The 19,415-nt window shown below is 41.4% G+C and overlaps 1 protein-coding gene across 2 annotated transcripts in view; it reads left to right on the top strand.

Moving 5' to 3' along the window:
- LOC133412371 (interaptin-like) overlaps nt 1–19,415 on the top strand; it is a 79,153-nt gene that overhangs the window by 30,382 nt on the left and 29,356 nt on the right. For both annotated transcript variants that reach the window (XM_061695487.1, XM_061695486.1), the window contains exons 3-9: nt 277–372; nt 2,102–2,185; nt 3,017–3,109; nt 5,497–5,687; nt 5,773–5,966; nt 16,205–16,287; nt 16,400–18,481. In XM_061695487.1, the coding sequence (XP_061551471.1) occupies nt 277–372; nt 2,102–2,185; nt 3,017–3,109; nt 5,497–5,687; nt 5,773–5,966; nt 16,205–16,287; nt 16,400–18,481 (2,823 nt within the window). The remainder of the gene's footprint in view (nt 1–276; nt 373–2,101; nt 2,186–3,016; nt 3,110–5,496; nt 5,688–5,772; nt 5,967–16,204; nt 16,288–16,399; nt 18,482–19,415) is intronic.

Below are 19,415 nucleotides of genomic sequence, written 5' to 3'. Positions count from 1 at the left end.
CGCCGCACGCAACTTTATTTGTTATTGCTTTTATCGTGCTAATGCCAGGCTGGTAGTCAAAATGCAGCGGCTCCATTAATCATCTTATCAGGGTGCAGAGATGGTTAAGATGCAGCCGCTCCAGTGGCTGCTGTCAGTTTTACAGTTGCATTTAGACTTTTTAGAATTCTTTGACTCGCAGAATTTTCTGTCTGTGCTAAATGCAAAATATGGTAATTTCCCAAAGCATCAAGGACCAGTTATATCCTGTACTTTTCTGTTTTCATCCATTCTCAGTGTAATCCACCCATTGAAGTCCAAGATCTTTTCCAAGATATCCAGGATGGACGTATCCTCATGGCTCTTCTGGAGGAGCTTTCTGGCTGCAAGCTGGTCAGACTCTCACTCTTTTTGTACAACCCCAATTCCAATGTCGTTGGGATGTTATGTTAAGCATGAATAAAAACAGAATACAATAATTTGCAAATCATGTTTGACCTATATTTAATTTTATACACTACAAAGACAAGATATTTAAAGTTCAAACTGATAAACTTTGTTTTTAGAAAATAATTATGAACTTAGAATTTTATGACTTCAACACGTTCCAAAAAAGCTGTGACAGGGTCATGTTTACCACTGTGTTCCATCACCTTTTCTTTTAACAACATTCAATAAATATTATATATATATATAAATATTTGGGAACTGAGGACACTAATTGTTGAAGCTTTGGAGGTGGAATTCTTTCCCATTCATGCTTGATGTACAGCTTCAGCTGTTCAACACTCCGGGGTCGCCGTTGTCGTATTATACACTTCATAATGCGTCACACATTTTCAATGGGAGACAGGTCTGGACTGCAGGCAAGCCAGTCTCGTACCCGCACTCTTTTACTACGAAGCCATGCTGTTGTAACACATGCAGAATGTGGTTGGACATTGTCTTGCTGAAATAAGCAGGGGTGTCCATGAAAAAGACGTTGCTTGGATGGCAGCATATGTTTCTCCAAAACCTGTATGTACCTTTCAGCATTAATGGTGCCTTCACAGATGTGTAAGTTACCCATGTCATTGGCACTAACACAGCCCCATACCATCACAGATGCTGGCTTTTGAACTTTGCGTCCATAACCGGATGGTTCTTTTCCTCTTTGGCCCGGAGGACACGACGTCCACAATTTCGAAAAGCAATTTGAAATGTGGACTCGTCGGACCACAGAACAGTTTTCCACATCAGTCCATCTTAGATGAGCTCCGGCCAAGAGAAGCCGGCGGCGTTTCTGTGTGTTGTTGATAAATGGCTTTTGCTTTGCATCGTAGAGTTTCAAGTTGCACTCACGGATGTAGCGCTGAACTGTATTTACTGACATTGGTTTTCTGAAGTGTTCCTTAGCCGATGTGGTGATATCCTTTACACATTGATGTCGGTTTTTGATGCAGTGCCGCCTGAGGGATCGAAGGTCACCGGCATTCAACGTTGGTTTTCGGCCTTGCCGCTTTCATGCAGTGATTTCTCCAGATTCTCGGAACCTTTTGGTGATGATATGGACTGTAGATGATGAAATCCCTAAATTCCTTGCAATTGTATGTTGAGGAACATTGTCCTTAAACTGTTGGACTATTTTCTCACGCACTTGTCCACAAAGAGGTGAACCTCGCCCCATCTTTGCTTGTGAATGACTGAGCAATTCAGGGACGCTCCTTTTCTACCCAGTCATTGCAAAAAAAATGCAAAAAAAAACCTGTTCCCAATGAGCCTGTTCACCTGTGGGATGTTCCAAACACGTGTTTGATGAGCGTTCTTCAACTTTCTGTCTTTTTTGCCAACTGTCCCAGCTTTTTTGGAACGTGTTGCAGCCATAAAATTCTAAGTTAATGATTATTTGCTAAAAAAAACAATAAAGTTTATCAGTTTGAACATGAAATATCTTGTCTTTGTAGTATATTTAGTTAAATATAGGTTGAACATGATTTGCAAATCATTGTATTCTGTTTTTATTTATGCTTAACACAACGTCCCAACTTCATTGGAATTGGGGTTGTACATGCACTGTCTAATCAATGAATATTAAAAAATAATATTTGCTTTGTTGCTGTCTATGTTTCACACGATGGTCCAGCTTCATGGGTTCAAGAAGTCGTCTCATCGAATCTTCAGACTTAACAATATTGCCAAAGTCTTGTCTTTCCTTGAGGAGAGAAATGTGAGTGCCAGAAATATATTATCCCAAAAATGTGAGAATGCAACTTTTTTCATTGCTGAATTTAGGGCTGCGCGACATTGGAAAAACATGCGATACGGGTATTGAATATTGCGATATCAATATTATTGCAATATTTAACATGCCCGTAAAGAAATATTTTTATTATCTAGTGAAATATTTTTTTTTTTTTCTGCCATTTTTCCTATGCCCGCTGCTGCTGAGATTCTCACTGTACACCTTTGGGTCTGCTCTGGGTAACAGGAAACCAGTATCTAGGGGGTTGAATGGCGATGTGCATCTAAGGTTGCATCTGATTGGTCAAACTCAGATAAACACCAGACGTATGCAGCAAAGCATACAATACAGTATACAAGGGCTGCATGATTATGGCCAAAATAATCACTATTATATTGATCAATAGGCGGCACGGTGGACACCTGGTTAGCAATCAAGCCTCACAATCAATCAAGCCAACTACAGAATAAAAGCCTCACATATTAATGCATTGGACACCAACGGCATCTTCGACTTTTATTTTGAAGTTGTCCCCACGTTGCCGGCGTGTTACCATAACGCTTAGTATGGTATTGCAGATCAGGCTCATTTAAGACGATCAGGCTCATTTAATTGTGCAGCCAAAATCGTGATCACGGTTAAAATTAGTTTAATTGTGCAGCCCTACCGTATACGTATTAATTTCTTGCACGTCTGTGCAATACACATTTTACACGTGCCATTATCACGACGATGTTATCCTTTCGATATATATTTTGCAGCACTAGCTGAAGTGTTTGTACGTGCAAAATAATGTGTGCACACTCTGCTCAACAGGTAAAGCTTGTCAGTATTGATGCTGTTGATGTTGTAGATGGAAACTCATCCATCATCCTGGGACTTATCTGGAACATCATTCTCTTCTTCCAGGTTATCATACTTTTCTTTAGTCTTCCTATTTAAAAGCCTCTTCCATCTGCTCTTACTGTTTCCATCTCCCCTTTTTCATCCGATGGTCGTTGCCCTCACAATGAGGTCAAGCATAACAGGAAAAGAAAAAAAAAAAAAAAGTCTCACAGCCTGTACCAAAGGCCATGAAAATATAGCCCAGTGGATAGTTTATAGCATGTAGTCAATACTAATCCAATGCCTTGGAGAGAGAGTGTAGAAGGAAAATACTTCTTCAACAGTTCATGCAGCGTGTCCACTAATCTGCTGGTACGGGGAACGTCACGTGTAAATAAATCACATCTATAGTCATCTGCAAGCTTCTGTTACACAATCTATTTAGGTCTCATCTCAATAAAATAGGAATAAATATATTTGAATTTATTGACATGTATGCCGGCACTGTGGATGACTGGTTAGCACATCTGCTTCACAGTTCTGGGGACCGGGTTTCAAATCCCGGCACCGACTGTGTGGCGTTTGTTGTCCCCGTGCCTGGGTAGGTTTTGACCGGGCACTCAGTTTCCTCCCACATCCCGAAAACATGTGTGGTAGGTTGATCGAAGACTCTAAATTGCCCGTAGGTGTGAATGTGAGTGTGAATGTTTGTTTGTTTCTACGTGCCCTGCAATTGGCTGGCGACCGGTTCAGTGTGTACCCCGCCTCCCGCTCGAAGATAGCTGGCTCAGGCTCCAGCAGCCCACGACCCTAATTTGGATAAGCGGTAAAGAAAATGGATGGATTATTGAAATGTACCTGTATATAATAAAACTCCCTACCTCTGCGGCCAGGTTGGCATTGCAAAATGTGAATCCGTTTTCAATTGCCTCACCTGGATAAAGGGTTAGGTTTTGAAGGTATCAAAAATTAATTGTATTTAGATTGAGATATAAAATAAGATATTGAAAGCTTGAAATGCAAGCATTCTTTTACATCCAGTAGGTGTCAGTAATGAGCAACACCGGCCTCATTTGCTTAAGCTTCCCTAAACTAATTAGTGGGATGGAAACACAAACCTCATGGGCCACAGGAACCTTTTGCTACCAGGAACTAAGTTCCTGGGCTGGTTGGTGGAAAAGGCCCGAATGAGCAATGAACTGTAGCCATATTTATTTAGTGTTTTATTTCTTTAAAATAGTGTGTTCTAACTTATTCTATATTGCACTTTATTTATTTTTAACCACACACTGATTTAAAAAAAAAAAAAAAAAAAAAAAGGTAAGTATAATTCAATTTTGGGGATGGAACGGATTAAATGCATTTCCATTCCTTTCAATGGGAAACATTACCTCAGATTAAGAACATTTTGGGTTACAAATGGGGTCATGGAACCAGTTAAGTTCGTAACCCGAGGTTCCACTCTATATATCCATCCATCCATTTTCCGAACCGCTTATCCTCACCAGGGTCACGGGTCCTGCTGGAGCCTATCTCAGCTGACTGTGGGCAAGAGGCGGGGTGAACCCTGGACTGGTCGCCAGCCAATCGCAGGACACATATAGACAAACAAACATTCACACCTACGGGCAAGTTAGAGTCTTCAATTAAGTAGCCAAATATTGTACTCAAGTAAGAGTACTGTTACTTTAGAATAATATGACTCAAGTAAAAGTAAAAAGTAGTTATCCAAATATTGACTTGAGTAAGAGTAAGAAAGTACTCAATAAAAAAAACTTCTCAAAGAGTAACTTGTGAGGTTTTTTTAAAATCAGAACATGAACATCAACATGAACATGAACATCAAATAATAAATATCTGGGAATTTTCTGTTATTCATTTATTCAATTTGATAATTTGCGTTAACCTATTTGATTCTTCTGGTTTGACTGTGTTCACAAAACTAAATTTATACGTTAAATATATCCAACTGTGTTTTTTCTTAATTTCATCACTAATATTTTGGGGGATTTGAATACCTGTCCCCAAAAACTTTCATGCACATGCCTCTAGATTTGGTATTAAAAGCAGAAGCTATCGTGAGATACAAGATTTAATAGTTGTGACAGCTAATTAAAAAAAACAATTATCATAAATCACAGTAGATTCATGAGGTGCATAAGAACCACATTTATTACTCTTCCTTATTCGTCTTTCAGAAGAAAACAAATTCCAACTCGAGCAAATCCTTACTTGTCTAGGAAATATAATTTCAATTCCGCAATTCCTTTGATGAAGAGATAATGAAGAGATAATGAAGTTTGTTCAGCAGTTTTGCATCGAGGGCTTCCATATTTGACCATTCTTCATCTACTTCTTCCATGACAATATGAGTCTGATTGTTTTTCCACCAGTCGCCTCCAATACCTCGTGAGGCGAGCAATTAAAAGCCAATCCATATAATCATGATATCACTCTCCGTATCCTGCCAGATTAAGGAGTTGACTGGTAACATACGGAGCCAGTTCTCTTCAACCTCCAGCTTGTCGTCCGTGCCGACCAGCTCTAACCGATCCAACTGCAACACGTCAATGGCTGGAAGGCAGATGGTGACCACAACTACAAGAGAACACAGCAACGCATTCAGAAAATTGCTGCAGTGGGTACAGAAGCAAACGCGCAAGTGAGTGTGAGCTTCCACTTAGTTTTTTTACGTTCTACTTCGACGCAACATTAAATTCGTGGCTATGGCCACTTCTGTTCCCAAGGTATGGTGTGCCAATTCAGGACTTTGGGAAGAGTTGGACAAGTGGTCTTGCTTTCCTTGCAGTCATCAAGTCCATTGACCCCAGCTTGGTAGACATGAGGAAGGCCTTGCTGAGAAATGCCAGAGAAAATCTTGAGGATGCATTCAGGATTGCCCACTACAGCTTAGGTATCCCACGCCTTCTGGAGCCTGAAGGTGAGGTAGTTTTCTGTAAATCTACTTGTAGTCTTACGTGATATCATCCAATTCAAATACAATACCACTGTTGTAAGGTGTTGGAAAAACTGAATTGAATTTGCAGACGGTATACACTCTCTATTGATATGGTATCTAATTTACCAAACCCTGTGTACCCTGAAATGGTCACCAGCCAATCGCGGGATACACATAGACAAACAACCATTGGCACTCACATTCACACCTTTGGGCAATTTAGAGTCTTCAAGTAACCTTCCACGCATGCTTTTTGGCCAGGCCGTATTTGAACCCGGGTCCTCAGAACTGTGAGGCAGATGTGCGAACCGGTCATCCGCCGTGTATATACAGTTGCTGTGACAAAGTATCGGCCCCCTTCTCAAATTCTTATATTTTTGCACAGTTTTCCCACTTGAACATATAAGATCATCAAACAAATGCCAGGGGTGGCACTCAGTGGCATTAAACAGTGGGACACTAGGTGTTATGACGAGCTTGGCTTTATGTGTGGCCTGATTTATTGAGCTTGAGTGACAGCTCCCGCCCACAGTCCCTGCAGCGCTGTAGTCGTGGTCCCACGCATCACAGATGTCAATAATGGCAGCGCCAGCTGACAAAAAGGCAAAATCTAGGGCATTCCAAGCTTCATGGACAGAAGAGTTTGGGTTCGTATTTTTGAAAGACCGTTCTGTGTGCAGTTTATGTTGTGAGAATGTTGCGTGCGGAACATCAAGTGTTAACCGGCATTTTAAGACAAAGCACGAGAAGACTTTCAGAGACAAAGCGGATAGAGCAGAGTCAATTGAATGTGTTGTGTCCAGGTATGGTAAACAGGTTTTTACCACCATTATAAATCATGAGACAGAAGAAAGCTATTGCATTGCACATTGCACTGCAAAGCATTGAAAGCCGGATGTATGTTGGAAATGTCTTTGTATTTTGTGTCATAATTTAACTTTGCGTTTGTGTCGACAGTGGCGCGCTCGCTGAGAAGAACATTTCAAACTGGCCCTCAATGTCACAGAGGTTGCCGATCCCTGATCTAGATTGTGTTTGGAAAAGAATCAGCTGCTGCGTCTCGTGTTTGACGGTGCAGCAATTTGACTTTTACATTTTTAGGCGGCACATAACCAATCTGCTGCAGCCACAATGATTTGGACTGGCCTGATCATGGAATGCAAAATTTTTGTCCCAAAATGTCAGCGGTAGAGGTGAAGTGGCAGTTGCTGATTGCACCCACGACTCCATTCGGTGTTCTGCTACACGTGCCCCCAAACGTTTGTAGACCTAGGCCAAACTCTCCGCAGATAGTGCTCTTTAGGGGGCGCTACAGAGAATGTTTTTTTTAAATTGTGTATGGCAACATTCAAATATAAAATACAAAAGTTTTCGCCAGACCCAATGTGCGTGCCAACTTTCTTTAGAATTGGGGCATGTTGAGTCCCTCAAATGTAATTACTTGTGAGAATAATACGAATGATTTCTACAGATACAATACTTTATATTATACTTTTGAATTTCTTGATGCTTGGGGTTTAGTTTTATTGACAACATCGTGACTGATAGGAACCATATAGTGAGGCTCAAAGTGCTTCTCTATGTATGCTTTTTTAGGAGCGCAGTTCCTGCTGTGCACGTCTTGGCCTCAGAGGGGCAGTGTGGCGCACGCAATGAGATTACACACTTGCAGTAACAAAGAAAGTAGACGTCACGATTGAGTGTTGTTAATGAAACTCGTTTTTCACAGTTTATAAGAATATATGCCAGAGGGTATTGTCATATTGCCTCTTTATATGTGGTTATACAGCGTTTATTATTCATTATTCATTATTTTGAGAGCTACAAGTGCCATGAGTTCAAGGCTAATTTTTGTTATCTCGTCAATGGTGTTTTTCATTCATTGTGTGTTAGCTGTGAACGAGCGATTTTTGTGAACAAAAACAAAGAAAGAAGCGGAGTCTGTGATGCGTTTGAACATTCGATAGGTGTAATTCTTTTGTTGTGTGTGTTTAGTTTTACAGTGAACTTCAACTGGAGCGTCAATAAACGACCACGCAAGCAACATTCACTCTTACCCTTTGCTACTATGTTAGCACCTTAGCAACCTGTGCCGTTCGGGCACTGCTGGATAGAAGTGCTGGAGCGGCGCATGGAATTGTTTTTTTTTGCAAAGGTTGTCCCGAGCCGATCTTTGACATTGAATCAGGACACCCCCTATTGCATTACTTACTCGTCAACATTTTTGATAGGATCAATGGATACCTGGAAAACAAAACTCCACACATAACCTCAATTACTCATGGTAGACAAAATGGTGTTTACAATTACATATGTTCAGCCAATCTGAAATACACTTTCACTCAAGTAGGCCAACTCTGCAGTTTATTTGTGGACCGTGCCTAATCACACAGGCTATTCTGCAAAAATCAAAGGTCACGAAAGTATTTTTTTCCTCTGATGCCGTCAATTTTAGCACAACACCCTCCTTTCAAAATGAAAGGAGACATTCATTGGGCTCGGTAAATATGACGAAAGTTCATCCATCCATTTTCTGCACCGATTATCCTCACTAGGGTTGCGGGCGTGCTGGACTCTATCCCAGCGACCTTCGTGCGACAAGCGGAGTACACCCTGAACTGGTCGCCAGCCAATCGCAGGGCACCTTGCTCTATGCACCTTGACACAAAGCCACACACTTGGTTCAAGTGCTGGTGCCTTTCGTTCTGCTCCAGTGTCTGCTTCTTCCTTGAGCTCACAAACCTGCAGAGAAACGCACTTGGCTTTGTGTGAGCCTTAAACTAGCTGTGATTTTAGCTATTGTAATTTTAGGGTTCTGTTTGCCAGAGGCAGCACGGTGGACGACTGGTTAGAGCGTCAGCCTCACAGTTCTGAGGACCCTGGTTCAATCCCTGGCCCCGACTGTGTGGAGTTTGCATGTTCTCCCCGTGCCTGCGTGGGTTTTCTCCCACATCCCAAAGACATGCGTGGTAGGTTAATTGTAGACTCTAAATTGCCCGTAGGCGTGACTGTGAGTGCGAATGGTTGTTTGTTTATGTGTGCCCTGCAATTGGCTGGCAACGAGTTCAGGGTGTACCCCGCCTCCTGCCCGATGATAGCTGGGATAGGCCGAAGTGAACTTCCTTGGAAGAGTGTCTGGGCTCTCCCTAACCCGCGACCGTTTGTATGTACCCTGCGATTGGGCATTGCGATGGACGGATGTTTTGTATTAATTTTATTGTGTTCTATACAAAATATGTACAACCCCAATTCCAATGCAGTTGGGAAGTTGTGTTAAACATAAATAAAAACAGAATACAATGATTTGCAAATCATGTTCAACCTATATTTAATTGAATACACTACAAAGACAAGATATTTAATGTTAAACTGATAAACTTTAATCTTTTTAGCAAATAATCATTAACTTAGAATTTTATGGCTGCAACACGTTCCAGAATAGCTGGGACAAGGTCATGTTTACCACTGTGTTACTGTGTCTTTAACAATAAACGTTTGGGAACTGAGGACACTAATTGTTGAAGCTTTGTAGGTGGAATTCTTTCCCATTCTTGCTTGATATACAGCTTCAGCTGTTCAACAGTCCGGGGTCTCCGTTGTCATATTTTATGCTTCATAATGCGCCACACATTTTCAATGGGAGACAGGTCTGGACTGCAGGCAGGCCAGTCTAGTACCCACACTCTTTTACTCCGAAGCCACACTGTTGTAACACGTGCAGAATGTGGTTTGGCATTGTCTTGCTGAAATAAGCAGGGGCGTCCATGAAAAAGATGTTGCTTGGATGGCAGCATATGTTTCTCCAAAACCTGTATGTACCTTTCAGCATTAATGGTGCCTTCACAGATGTGTAAGTTACCAATGCCATTGGAACTAACACATCCCCATACCATCACAGATGCTGGCTTTTGAACTTTGCGTCCATAACAGTCCGGATGGTTCTTTTCCTACACGACACCCACAATTTCACAAAACAATTTGAAATGTGGACTCGTCGGACCACAGAACACTTTTCCACTTTGCATCAGTCCATCCTAGATGAGCTCGGGCCCAGAGAAGCCGACAGCGTTTCTGAGTGTTGTTGATAAATGGCTTTTGCTTTGCATAGTAGAGTTTCAAGTTGCACTTACAGATGTAGCGCCGAACTGTATTTACTGACATTGGTTTTCGGAAGTGTGGTGATATCCTTTACACATTGATGTCAGTTTTTGATGCAGTGCCGCCAGACGGATCGAAGGTCACGGGCATTCAATGTGGGTTTTCGCCCTTGCCGCTTCCATGCAGTGATTTCTCCAGATTCTCTGAACCTTTTGATGATATCATGGACCGTAGATGATGAAATCCCTAAATTCCTTACAATTGTACATTGAGGAACATTGTCCTTAAACTGTTGGACTATTTTCTCACACACTTGTTCACAAAGAGGTGAACCTCGCCCCATCTTTGCTTGTGAATGACTGAGCAATTCAGGGAAGCAATCATGGCACCCACCTGTTCCCAATGAGCCTGTTCACCTGTGGGATGTTCCAAACAGGTGTTTGATGAGCTTTCCTCAACTTTCTCAGTCTTTTTTGCCACCTGTCCCAGCTTTTTTGGATTGTGTTGCAGCCATAATATTCTAAGTTAATGATTTTTTTTGCTAAAAACAATAAAGTGTATTAGTTTGAACATTCAATATCTTGTCTTTGTAGTGTATTCTATTAAATATAGGTTGAACCTGATTTGCAAATCAGTGTATTCTGTTTTTATTTATGTTTAACACAACGTCACAACTTCATTGGAATAGTGTTTGTATTTTATGGACAAAACATAATGGAAAATTGCCATTAATTTTTATGTTTTAAGGGGAAATGCTATATCTGGATATATAAGGGATCAGAAAAGAAGCTATTTTATTCATTATATACTTTTTAAATGCATGGGCCGATTAATCTGTTCTCAGATTAGTTTTCAGTCAATTATCGGCATCGGCCTAAAAAACAAAATCCATATCGGTTGGGCCCTACTTAAAGCCAAACATGCTGGAACGTGACCCTGAAATCTTATAGTCAAAACATGATAGCAGTTGTTGGGTTAGTAATGTCAGACAACCCAGTGCTCAGTACCCTGTGAAATCAGAAGCAGAAAATGGTAAGTAAAACCGTCAAAGGTTTACTGAAAGTGGCAGTATAAATAAAGACAAAGAGTTTTTGCAATACGCCAATACTACCTGTAAGAAAAGCAGATAATTGCATCCAGTAAATGATGTGATTTGGTAGGCCGTTCATGGGTCATCACTTTAAATTTGAGTTTGCTTTCACTTGTCACGTTTGGTGCTTGCCCGATGCAGCATCCTCACTCGACGAGGGCCCCCCATTAAAAAAAGGCTGTCCGTACCCACTCTCTATGTATAATAAGTATATATATATAATATATATACTTATTATATACTCCATTGCTGAGGCGGCCGACCGGAGCTGTGGCCGTAAGGTGGTCGGTGCCTGTCGTGGCGGCAATTGCCGTCAAGCTGAAGAAGGAGTCATATCGGGCTTTTTTGGCCGGTGGGACTCCTGAGGCAGCTGATGGGTACCGGCTGGCCAAGCGGAAGGCAGCTTTGGTGGTCGCTGAAGCAAAAAATCGGATATGGGAGGAGTTCGGTGAGGCCATGGAGAAAGACTTCCGGACGGCTTGGAAGAAATTTTGGCCCACCATCCGGTGTCTCAAGAGAGGAAAGCAATGCACCACCAACACTGTGTATAGTGGGGATGGGGCGCTGCTGACCTCGACTCGGGACGTTGTGAGTCGGTGGGGAGAATACTTCGAAGACCTCCTTCAAGGAGGAGTTCAAATATCTTGGGCTCTTGTTCAAAAGTGAGGGAAGAATGGAACGGGTATCGACAGGCAGCTTGGTGCAGCATTTGCAGTGATGCAGACTTTGTATCGGTCCATTGTGGTGAAAAAGGAGCTAAGCCGAAAGGCGAAGCTCTCAATTTAACGCTTCATCTGCATTCCTACACTCATCTAAAGAACAAGAACAGGATCACAGATCGATCCAAGCGGCCAAAATGAGTTTCCTCCGGAGGGTGTCAGGGCTCTCCCTTAGAGATAGGATGAGAAGCTCTGTCATCCGGGAGGAGCTCAGAGTAGAGCTGCTGCTCCTCCACATTGAGATGAGCCAGATGAGGTGGCTGGGGCATCGGATTAGGATGTCTCCCAGACTCATCCCTGAGGTGTTCTGCGCACGACACACAAACCCCTCCACCACGATAAGGTGAGGGGATTATAATAATAACACTTTCAATTTATATAGCGCTCCTCAAGACACTCAAACACGCTTCACACTTATCAGATGACAATAACATGGTGGGCGAGCAGGAAGCCTGTGTGCTGGTGTCAATGATGCTGTCCATTGTGGTGGAATGCAGACAAGAGGGGATGCGGAAGGATATGTGCGGTCGTTGAGCTCGCCATACGGATGTTAACGAGTCATGACCGAAGCCGGGTGTGCGAGAGCTTGTTGAGCAATAGGTAGGTAGGTGATAACTTAGCTTAAGTTTTTTTTTTTTTTTAAATCTCCACGCCTTTCTTAGTTTACAATACGTGACAACAACGGACAGTCCTTCGGTGAACGTGTTGGGTGAACGGGAACCACAGGGCTGAATCATGAACTGATTGAGGAAGCACTTGAATGATTCTGTGATCAAACCTTTTGAATGAATCTTTTTCACGAACCAATTCTAGTGATTCAGTACACTCAAAAGAATTGCCATGCGAATCGCTACCCTGAGAGTGAAGTGTTCAGAGAGGCATTATTAGGATTCCCACATAGTTTCCAAGCAGGACACACCCTGCGCTAGTATTACTGGCTCCTGAACACGCGCCGTTGCACTATGATTGGATGCCGTAACCCGGTAGAACACGCCCTACTGCTTCCAGACGGGAAAAGATGTGACTTAAATGTGGAGGCGTCAAAATGTTTCCGACTAACCCTATCCCACCCTAATACAAACCTTAACCCATCCTAAAGCGCCTTAAGCCCCACCCTAGCCCAAAACCCCCTCCCTCCCTACATCCATCCATCCATCCATCCATTTTCTTCCGCTTAGCTGAGGGTGGGTCGCGGGGGCAGTAGCTTTAGCAGAGACGCCCAGACTTCGCTCTATCCCTCCCTTCTATCTTTGTCACTGCAACTGTGTATCTTATTGCATACACCAAAATGCCTCTCAGAGGCCAGGACGTGCACAGGAGGAATAGCGATCCCTACGATCCACACAAAGAGACAGCTGAGCACCTCGAGCCTCACTACATGATTCCTAATTTATTATCTGCCACAACATCGTTAATAAAACTAAACTGCAGTTGCATCAAGAAGTTCTAAAGTTTATTGCTGCACATGTTCCCACCATGTACTGACAGCAAAAGGTAACTTAATTGAACTTTATTAACCTAACCCTAACTTCAAAAGTATAATTTCTCTTGATAATTTATTCATGTTATGTTTCATTTTTTTCCCAATTGATAGTTTGTTTAAGCTATTCAAATGTAGAATATGCTCATGGTTTAGTTAAACAGTGGTTATGTTGCAATTTAAATATATATTTTATTATTAGTTTTACTGTAATAATTTTTCAGGGTTTTTAATATAATTTTAATTGATTTTATCCAATTGGAGTACATTCTTATTTTACTTTATTAAACCAATGGTGATAATTAATGGGTCAGTTTTTCTCATACCTACTTTTGTTGATTATTGTTCTCTGTTTGATTAATATCACTTGATCATCCCTTTCCTAACATTCCACACTACAAAATTAGTAAAGAATGTGTGATTATTGCTGATATCAGTATCAGCCAAAATATTGTGTGTGTGTGTGTGTGTGTGTGTGAGTATGTATTAAAATTTTCACCGATCTGATCGGTATCTGCCGATAATTAGCATTTTATGTTGATCGGCTTTAATGTCATAATTCGACGATCGATCGGCTCCGCAAAAGACATTTACTCCGCGTCGCCATCGTGTACAGTATATTTTAATTCAAAAGCTAGTTTATTTGTAGCTTTGTCGCGTGTCTTTTGACATAGTACTGTGAATATCTGACAACCAATAACGTTATTTAAAAAAAACATATCGGCTGTGTGGGACAGACAACACGTCTGAGATGGACAACGTGTAATGCGTGGATCAGACTACAAGACAAATTTGGTCTTTCACGATTGGACGATGTCAGACTACTGCAATAAAATCTTGTATTCCGTTACCACAGCATCCCATCTTTTACGATCACTGGGCTTTATCTTGTCAACTCAAACGCGACCGGATACACTCGTTATCATGGCGATGACATCGCGACGCATGTATTTTAAAAACAAAATGGGGGGGGGGGGGGGGTTGCGGGGGGGACGTGTGCTGCTAGTCACCGGTGCTCAGGAGATTATGTTCATTTAAGGTTTGGTTGAGGTATGTTTCCGTACTTTTAATATGATACTGCTCGCAAGCATTCAACAAAACTTTATGTCGCCGAGCAAGCTAGTGCTGGCACTAACAGTTGTGTAATTTAATTAAAATAAAGTAATTCAACTACAGTAAGTTAGCTCCCATTATTTCAGTCATGTTGCAATGTTGATTTGACCTGACTGATTAGAATACATGACCTGACTAAAGCAGTGATTTCCAACCTTTATGTAGCGGAGGCACATATTTTACAATTGGAAAATCTCACGGCACACCAAAAAAAATATATAAATATATATTTTATAAATATATAATTGTATTAAAGTATTTGTCTTGTGACATTTTCTTACATTTTACAAAATATTGTTTGATCTTCCTAGCATCAAGTATTTTTTTTTCTTTCCTCTGCCTCACACACGTGCTCTCTTATCTAAATACATTACACATTCAACATTTAATATTAACACAGATAATTTATGCTGTTAATATATGAAGGTGGCTCGTATCTCAGGCATAAAATATTTAAAATATTTAAAAAATACATTATAAATAAATAAAAATATATTTATTATAAATAAAATATTTTAAAATATAATTTTTAATTCATTATTTACGACAGAATAAATGGCCCGTTTGAATATAAAGTATAAATATGAGTGGCTGGCACAGTCAGTTTTAAAAAGTCAATTTCTCATCACAAGCACTCGCATACACTCATATATTCACAGCATCAGGTGAACATGCCTTTATCATTCAGTGACAACTTCCATTTTCTGAGCCGCTTCTCCTCACTGGGGTCGCGGGCGTGCTGGAGCCTATCTCAGCTACACCCTGAACTGGTTGCCAGCCAATCGCACAGCACATATAAACAAACCAATCGCACTCACATTCACACCTATGGGCAATTTAGAGTCTTCAATCAATCTACCATGCATGTTTTTGGGATGTGGGAGGAAACCGGAGTGCCCGGAGAAAACCCACGCAGGCACGGGGAGAACATGCAAACTCCACACGGGCAGGGCCGGGGATTGAACCCCAGTCCTCAGAACTGGGAGGCAGACGCTCTAACCAGTCGCCCACCGTGCCACCTCAGTGAACAGGTTTTAGAACAAAAGTTATTACAAACCATGCATTTTTAATCCAACCCTTCTTCAGTCTTTCAGCTCTTTCAACAGATTTAGGTCCAACAGCTTTCATTAAATTGAGTAGTCTTGTCTGTGTTCTTGTTTCGGCCATTCTCCAGTGTTCCGCGGTAGAAAGGTTTTTGTCAATAGATGTTTTCATTTGTGCTCCACCACAGCATTGGATGGTGTGCAAAACAGTTCGGAAACACATCGGAAAACTACTGTGCACAGTCTTGAGACGAATATTTGTTTGTTGGGAGATGAAACATTCAGGTCACATATACCTTCAACTTGGCAGTGCATGTGTTACGTTTGGGCGGGGGACTGCTATGATTGGTGGAACTTGCGGAAAGCTCTGATGATTTGTCCAATTCGCAGAAAAGTTGCAGTGATTGGACGATATTGCAAGCTTGTACATCATTCACGGGGACTGGTTGCATTTGTGTGAATTGGTGAAATAAGAGATGAACAAGATAAGTGTTGATGTTAATAAGATAGAATTGTTCAATGTGGATCTTGAATATGGAAATGTTCTGCTAAAGTAATGCAGCAGCATGGAAAGCTTGAAATCATTTTGATGGTTTTTGTACTGATTAATCGTGCCGAACTGACCGACATTCTTTGTATCATAGTAACTCTGGTAAATGCCTTGTTTTCTCCTCCAGATGTGACTATCAGTGCACCAGATGAACAGTCCATCATGACATATGTATCACAGTTCCTTGAGCACTTCCCTGGCATGGAGGAGGTAATAAATCCCTTAACGTGCATGTATCTCATGTTTCTTTCATCATATTGTGTTCAAAACTAATCTGATGATGAGTGCTATACTGATTTTTTTAAAATTTTGACTTCCTTAGCAAAAAGAGAGTTATCCACTCATCGAAAGGAGTATCTCTGTGGGACGACTCAACTTCTGTGACCATGACACCCACCATTTAGGAAATAGTGTTCATAGCAGCAGAGTGAGAGAGAGGTGCATCATGTTCCAGATGGACTGTGCACAACCTCCACCCCAAATCTTATTTTCTTTTGTGCCAGAGAACAGGGCGTCCGTTCCACCATCGATTCAGCCAGCAATATCTCACACATGGTCTAGTGAAGACTTCTTAGCTCATTCCACCTGCATGGAAGACAATTTAAGTAATGCAGAAGAAAATGCTGAGGAACCTACAGAAGAAGTCTTAACCAACTTAACCAGTAACTCTCTACAATTAACAAACAGTCACTCTTTCTTTGACTCTATGTTGCCTGAGTTAGTGAAAACTGAGTCTGTCATGGGCGATTCTGCTATCAGCTCTCCAGATTCCTGGGTGGAGAGCGAGGATGGAGTAGTTCCAGAGAAATGTTGTGAGAGTCAACGTGACAATTCATTGTGTGATTGGTCAACACCTTGTGATATGTACTGTGCAACCCATGTGGAAATTACTTGTGCTGATGGAGGATCTGTCCCGATTACATGTGAAGTGCCAGATGACCAGTCAATTACTGAGACATATATTGATGAAGGTATTTTTTCACTAAACTCCATGGATGATATACAGGTAAACGTCCAAAAAGAAGAAGAAAAAGAAGAAGGGGAGTTGGATTACAAGGGATTTGGAGAAAAGAAAGAGGTAGATTTCAAGAACCAAACCGAAGACATTTTACCAAAACCGCTGAAAAAACTTACATTGGAAAATGCACATGAGAACAAAGATTCTAAGTTTCGACAGACAAATGCAAATTATTCTCTTAAAGATGAAGCAGCCTCACAGGAAGAACCTCCAGTTAGAAGACGGTCATCATTAGGAGCTCAAGAAGGTGATGATACTAACCAATTCCATGCGTATCCAAAAACTGAAAAGCGTCTCTGTTCTAAGCAAGAATTTTCAGAGGTGTTAAGTGTTCCATCAACTTCTAATGAAGAACAGGAATGTTTGAAGCGAGCTATGGACCCTGTGAGGAATTCACAGGTGAATGAAAAATGTATTCATTCTCAAGCTGTCAATGGAGTTGAATTGGAAAATGAATGTTACAAAACAGATTGTCAACATAAACAAATGAGTGCAAATTCTATTGGGAAAGATGAAGTATCCCTTGACGTTGACCCCCTTGTTGTCCACTGTGACACAGATAAATTTGTGTCCTGTGGCGATGACAATCAATTGGAAAGTGATCATACTAACCAAGCCCAGTGCTTTAGCAAAACTGAATTGCAACCATATTCTCACAAACAACATTGGCAGCAGGATCGTGTTACACCAAGATCTTATAAGCAAGATTTCTTGAAGCAAGCTGATTCACAAGTTAATGAAGGACACTTTGATTGTCAGAAAAGTCTTAGGGGGGTAAATATTGACACTGTGTTTCAATTGGAAGAGGAATGGGAGAAAACAGTGTGTTCATTGCAGGACAGAAGAAAGGAGTCAGGAGAAAACATTTTACCTGTTGAGGTGTTTGCAGAAACACAAAAGGAAGCGATTGGTTACCCAGATCTTCAAGCAAAACTGAACACAGAGAACCAATATGGAGATTCAAAAATAAGTTCAAACCAGAACGCAGAAGGTTGTCCTGTGAATACAGAGGACATGTCTCCAACTACGCAAACAGCTGGACACCATGATGACCCACAAAAGAACATTTTTGATTCGGATAACCCTCAGCCCCTAGGAAAGAACAGTGACTTATGTTATGAACCACTTGGTTCATCCGCAAAAATGAATGATTTTTCCACAGACTTCAGCCATGCTAGTGACTTTATCGAGCCTATGGATTTGTTTTACCCGTACAAAAGGGAAGCTCTGTTTCCAGAGCCACTTGATAATAAAATGCAGAGCCGGCCATCTGTTTTGAGTGTATCCGCCCTTGAGCCAGCTCCGGTTTGCGAGACTGTACCTGAAGATCAACCACTTTATCTGATGGATGAAGACTTTGTTGTGAAGTTGCTAAAGGAAGACACGGTATGTAAAACTCCCCACTATTATGAAATTTACATGATGTCATGTGATTAATCGAGCCATAAGAATAGGAGGATATGCATTCTCAGTTAACTGATAATTGAACCTCAAAATTGAATATTTCCCCATTGGGGAAAGGTTATATTATTAAAGGTTATCTTATGTTTTACATTTTTTTTAATTTAATTTTTTTTATTTTTTGAGGCCTGTTCGGCTGTGAGGTCAAGCAGAATGAAATATCTGTATCCCCTTTATAAAAGCTCACAGTGGAGCTTTTAAGCTTCTGCTGTGGTTTCTCAGTTTTATAATTGAAGTTTATTGAGAATCAGAGTTGAACAGAACCAAGTTTCTAGAAGGGAGAGAGAAAGAAAGACAAAAGACAAAGCACAAATTGTAAACAGGATGAGAAAAGTAAGTCATTACATTATCTACAACAATGACAATTTAAATATCAGTGTTGCATGGGGTTGTAGTGCTACACCCTGTGAGGGAAGGACAGGACAAGATAGAACAGGACAAGGGCAGGAGAAGAAGCATGCACGACAAGGGTCGTGAACCCGGCTGTACAACTGAAGTGTGGTAGGCTTGACTATGTAAATTATAAAAGGCCATAGGACGAGAGTGTGAGTGAGGGGATACACAAGCAATTCGCATATTCGTGAGTTATTTGTCACAATAAGTGCATGGCCCCACACCCAGTGAAAGACTTCCAGGGGTGTGTGCCTGCGGACATATGCAAGTGAATTGATACCGTTTTACATGCACAAAGACTGAAAGAAGTGTCCTGTAATTAGTGTGCCCGTACCGTGGAGGCTGAGTACCCTACCCAATCAATCGAGGGGCGGGATCGGTGGACGGGACACGTCCCACACTGGTCCGCCAGCCCCACCGAGGTGCCCTGGCAACTGGCCACGTCGTCCATATACTGCTCTAATAT

The sequence above is a fragment of the Phycodurus eques genome, chromosome 14 (genome assembly GCF_024500275.1).
Source record: "Phycodurus eques isolate BA_2022a chromosome 14, UOR_Pequ_1.1, whole genome shotgun sequence".
Taxonomy (NCBI): Eukaryota; Metazoa; Chordata; class Actinopteri; order Syngnathiformes; family Syngnathidae; genus Phycodurus; species Phycodurus eques.
This window is presented reverse-complemented; position numbering and strand designations above follow the sequence as displayed.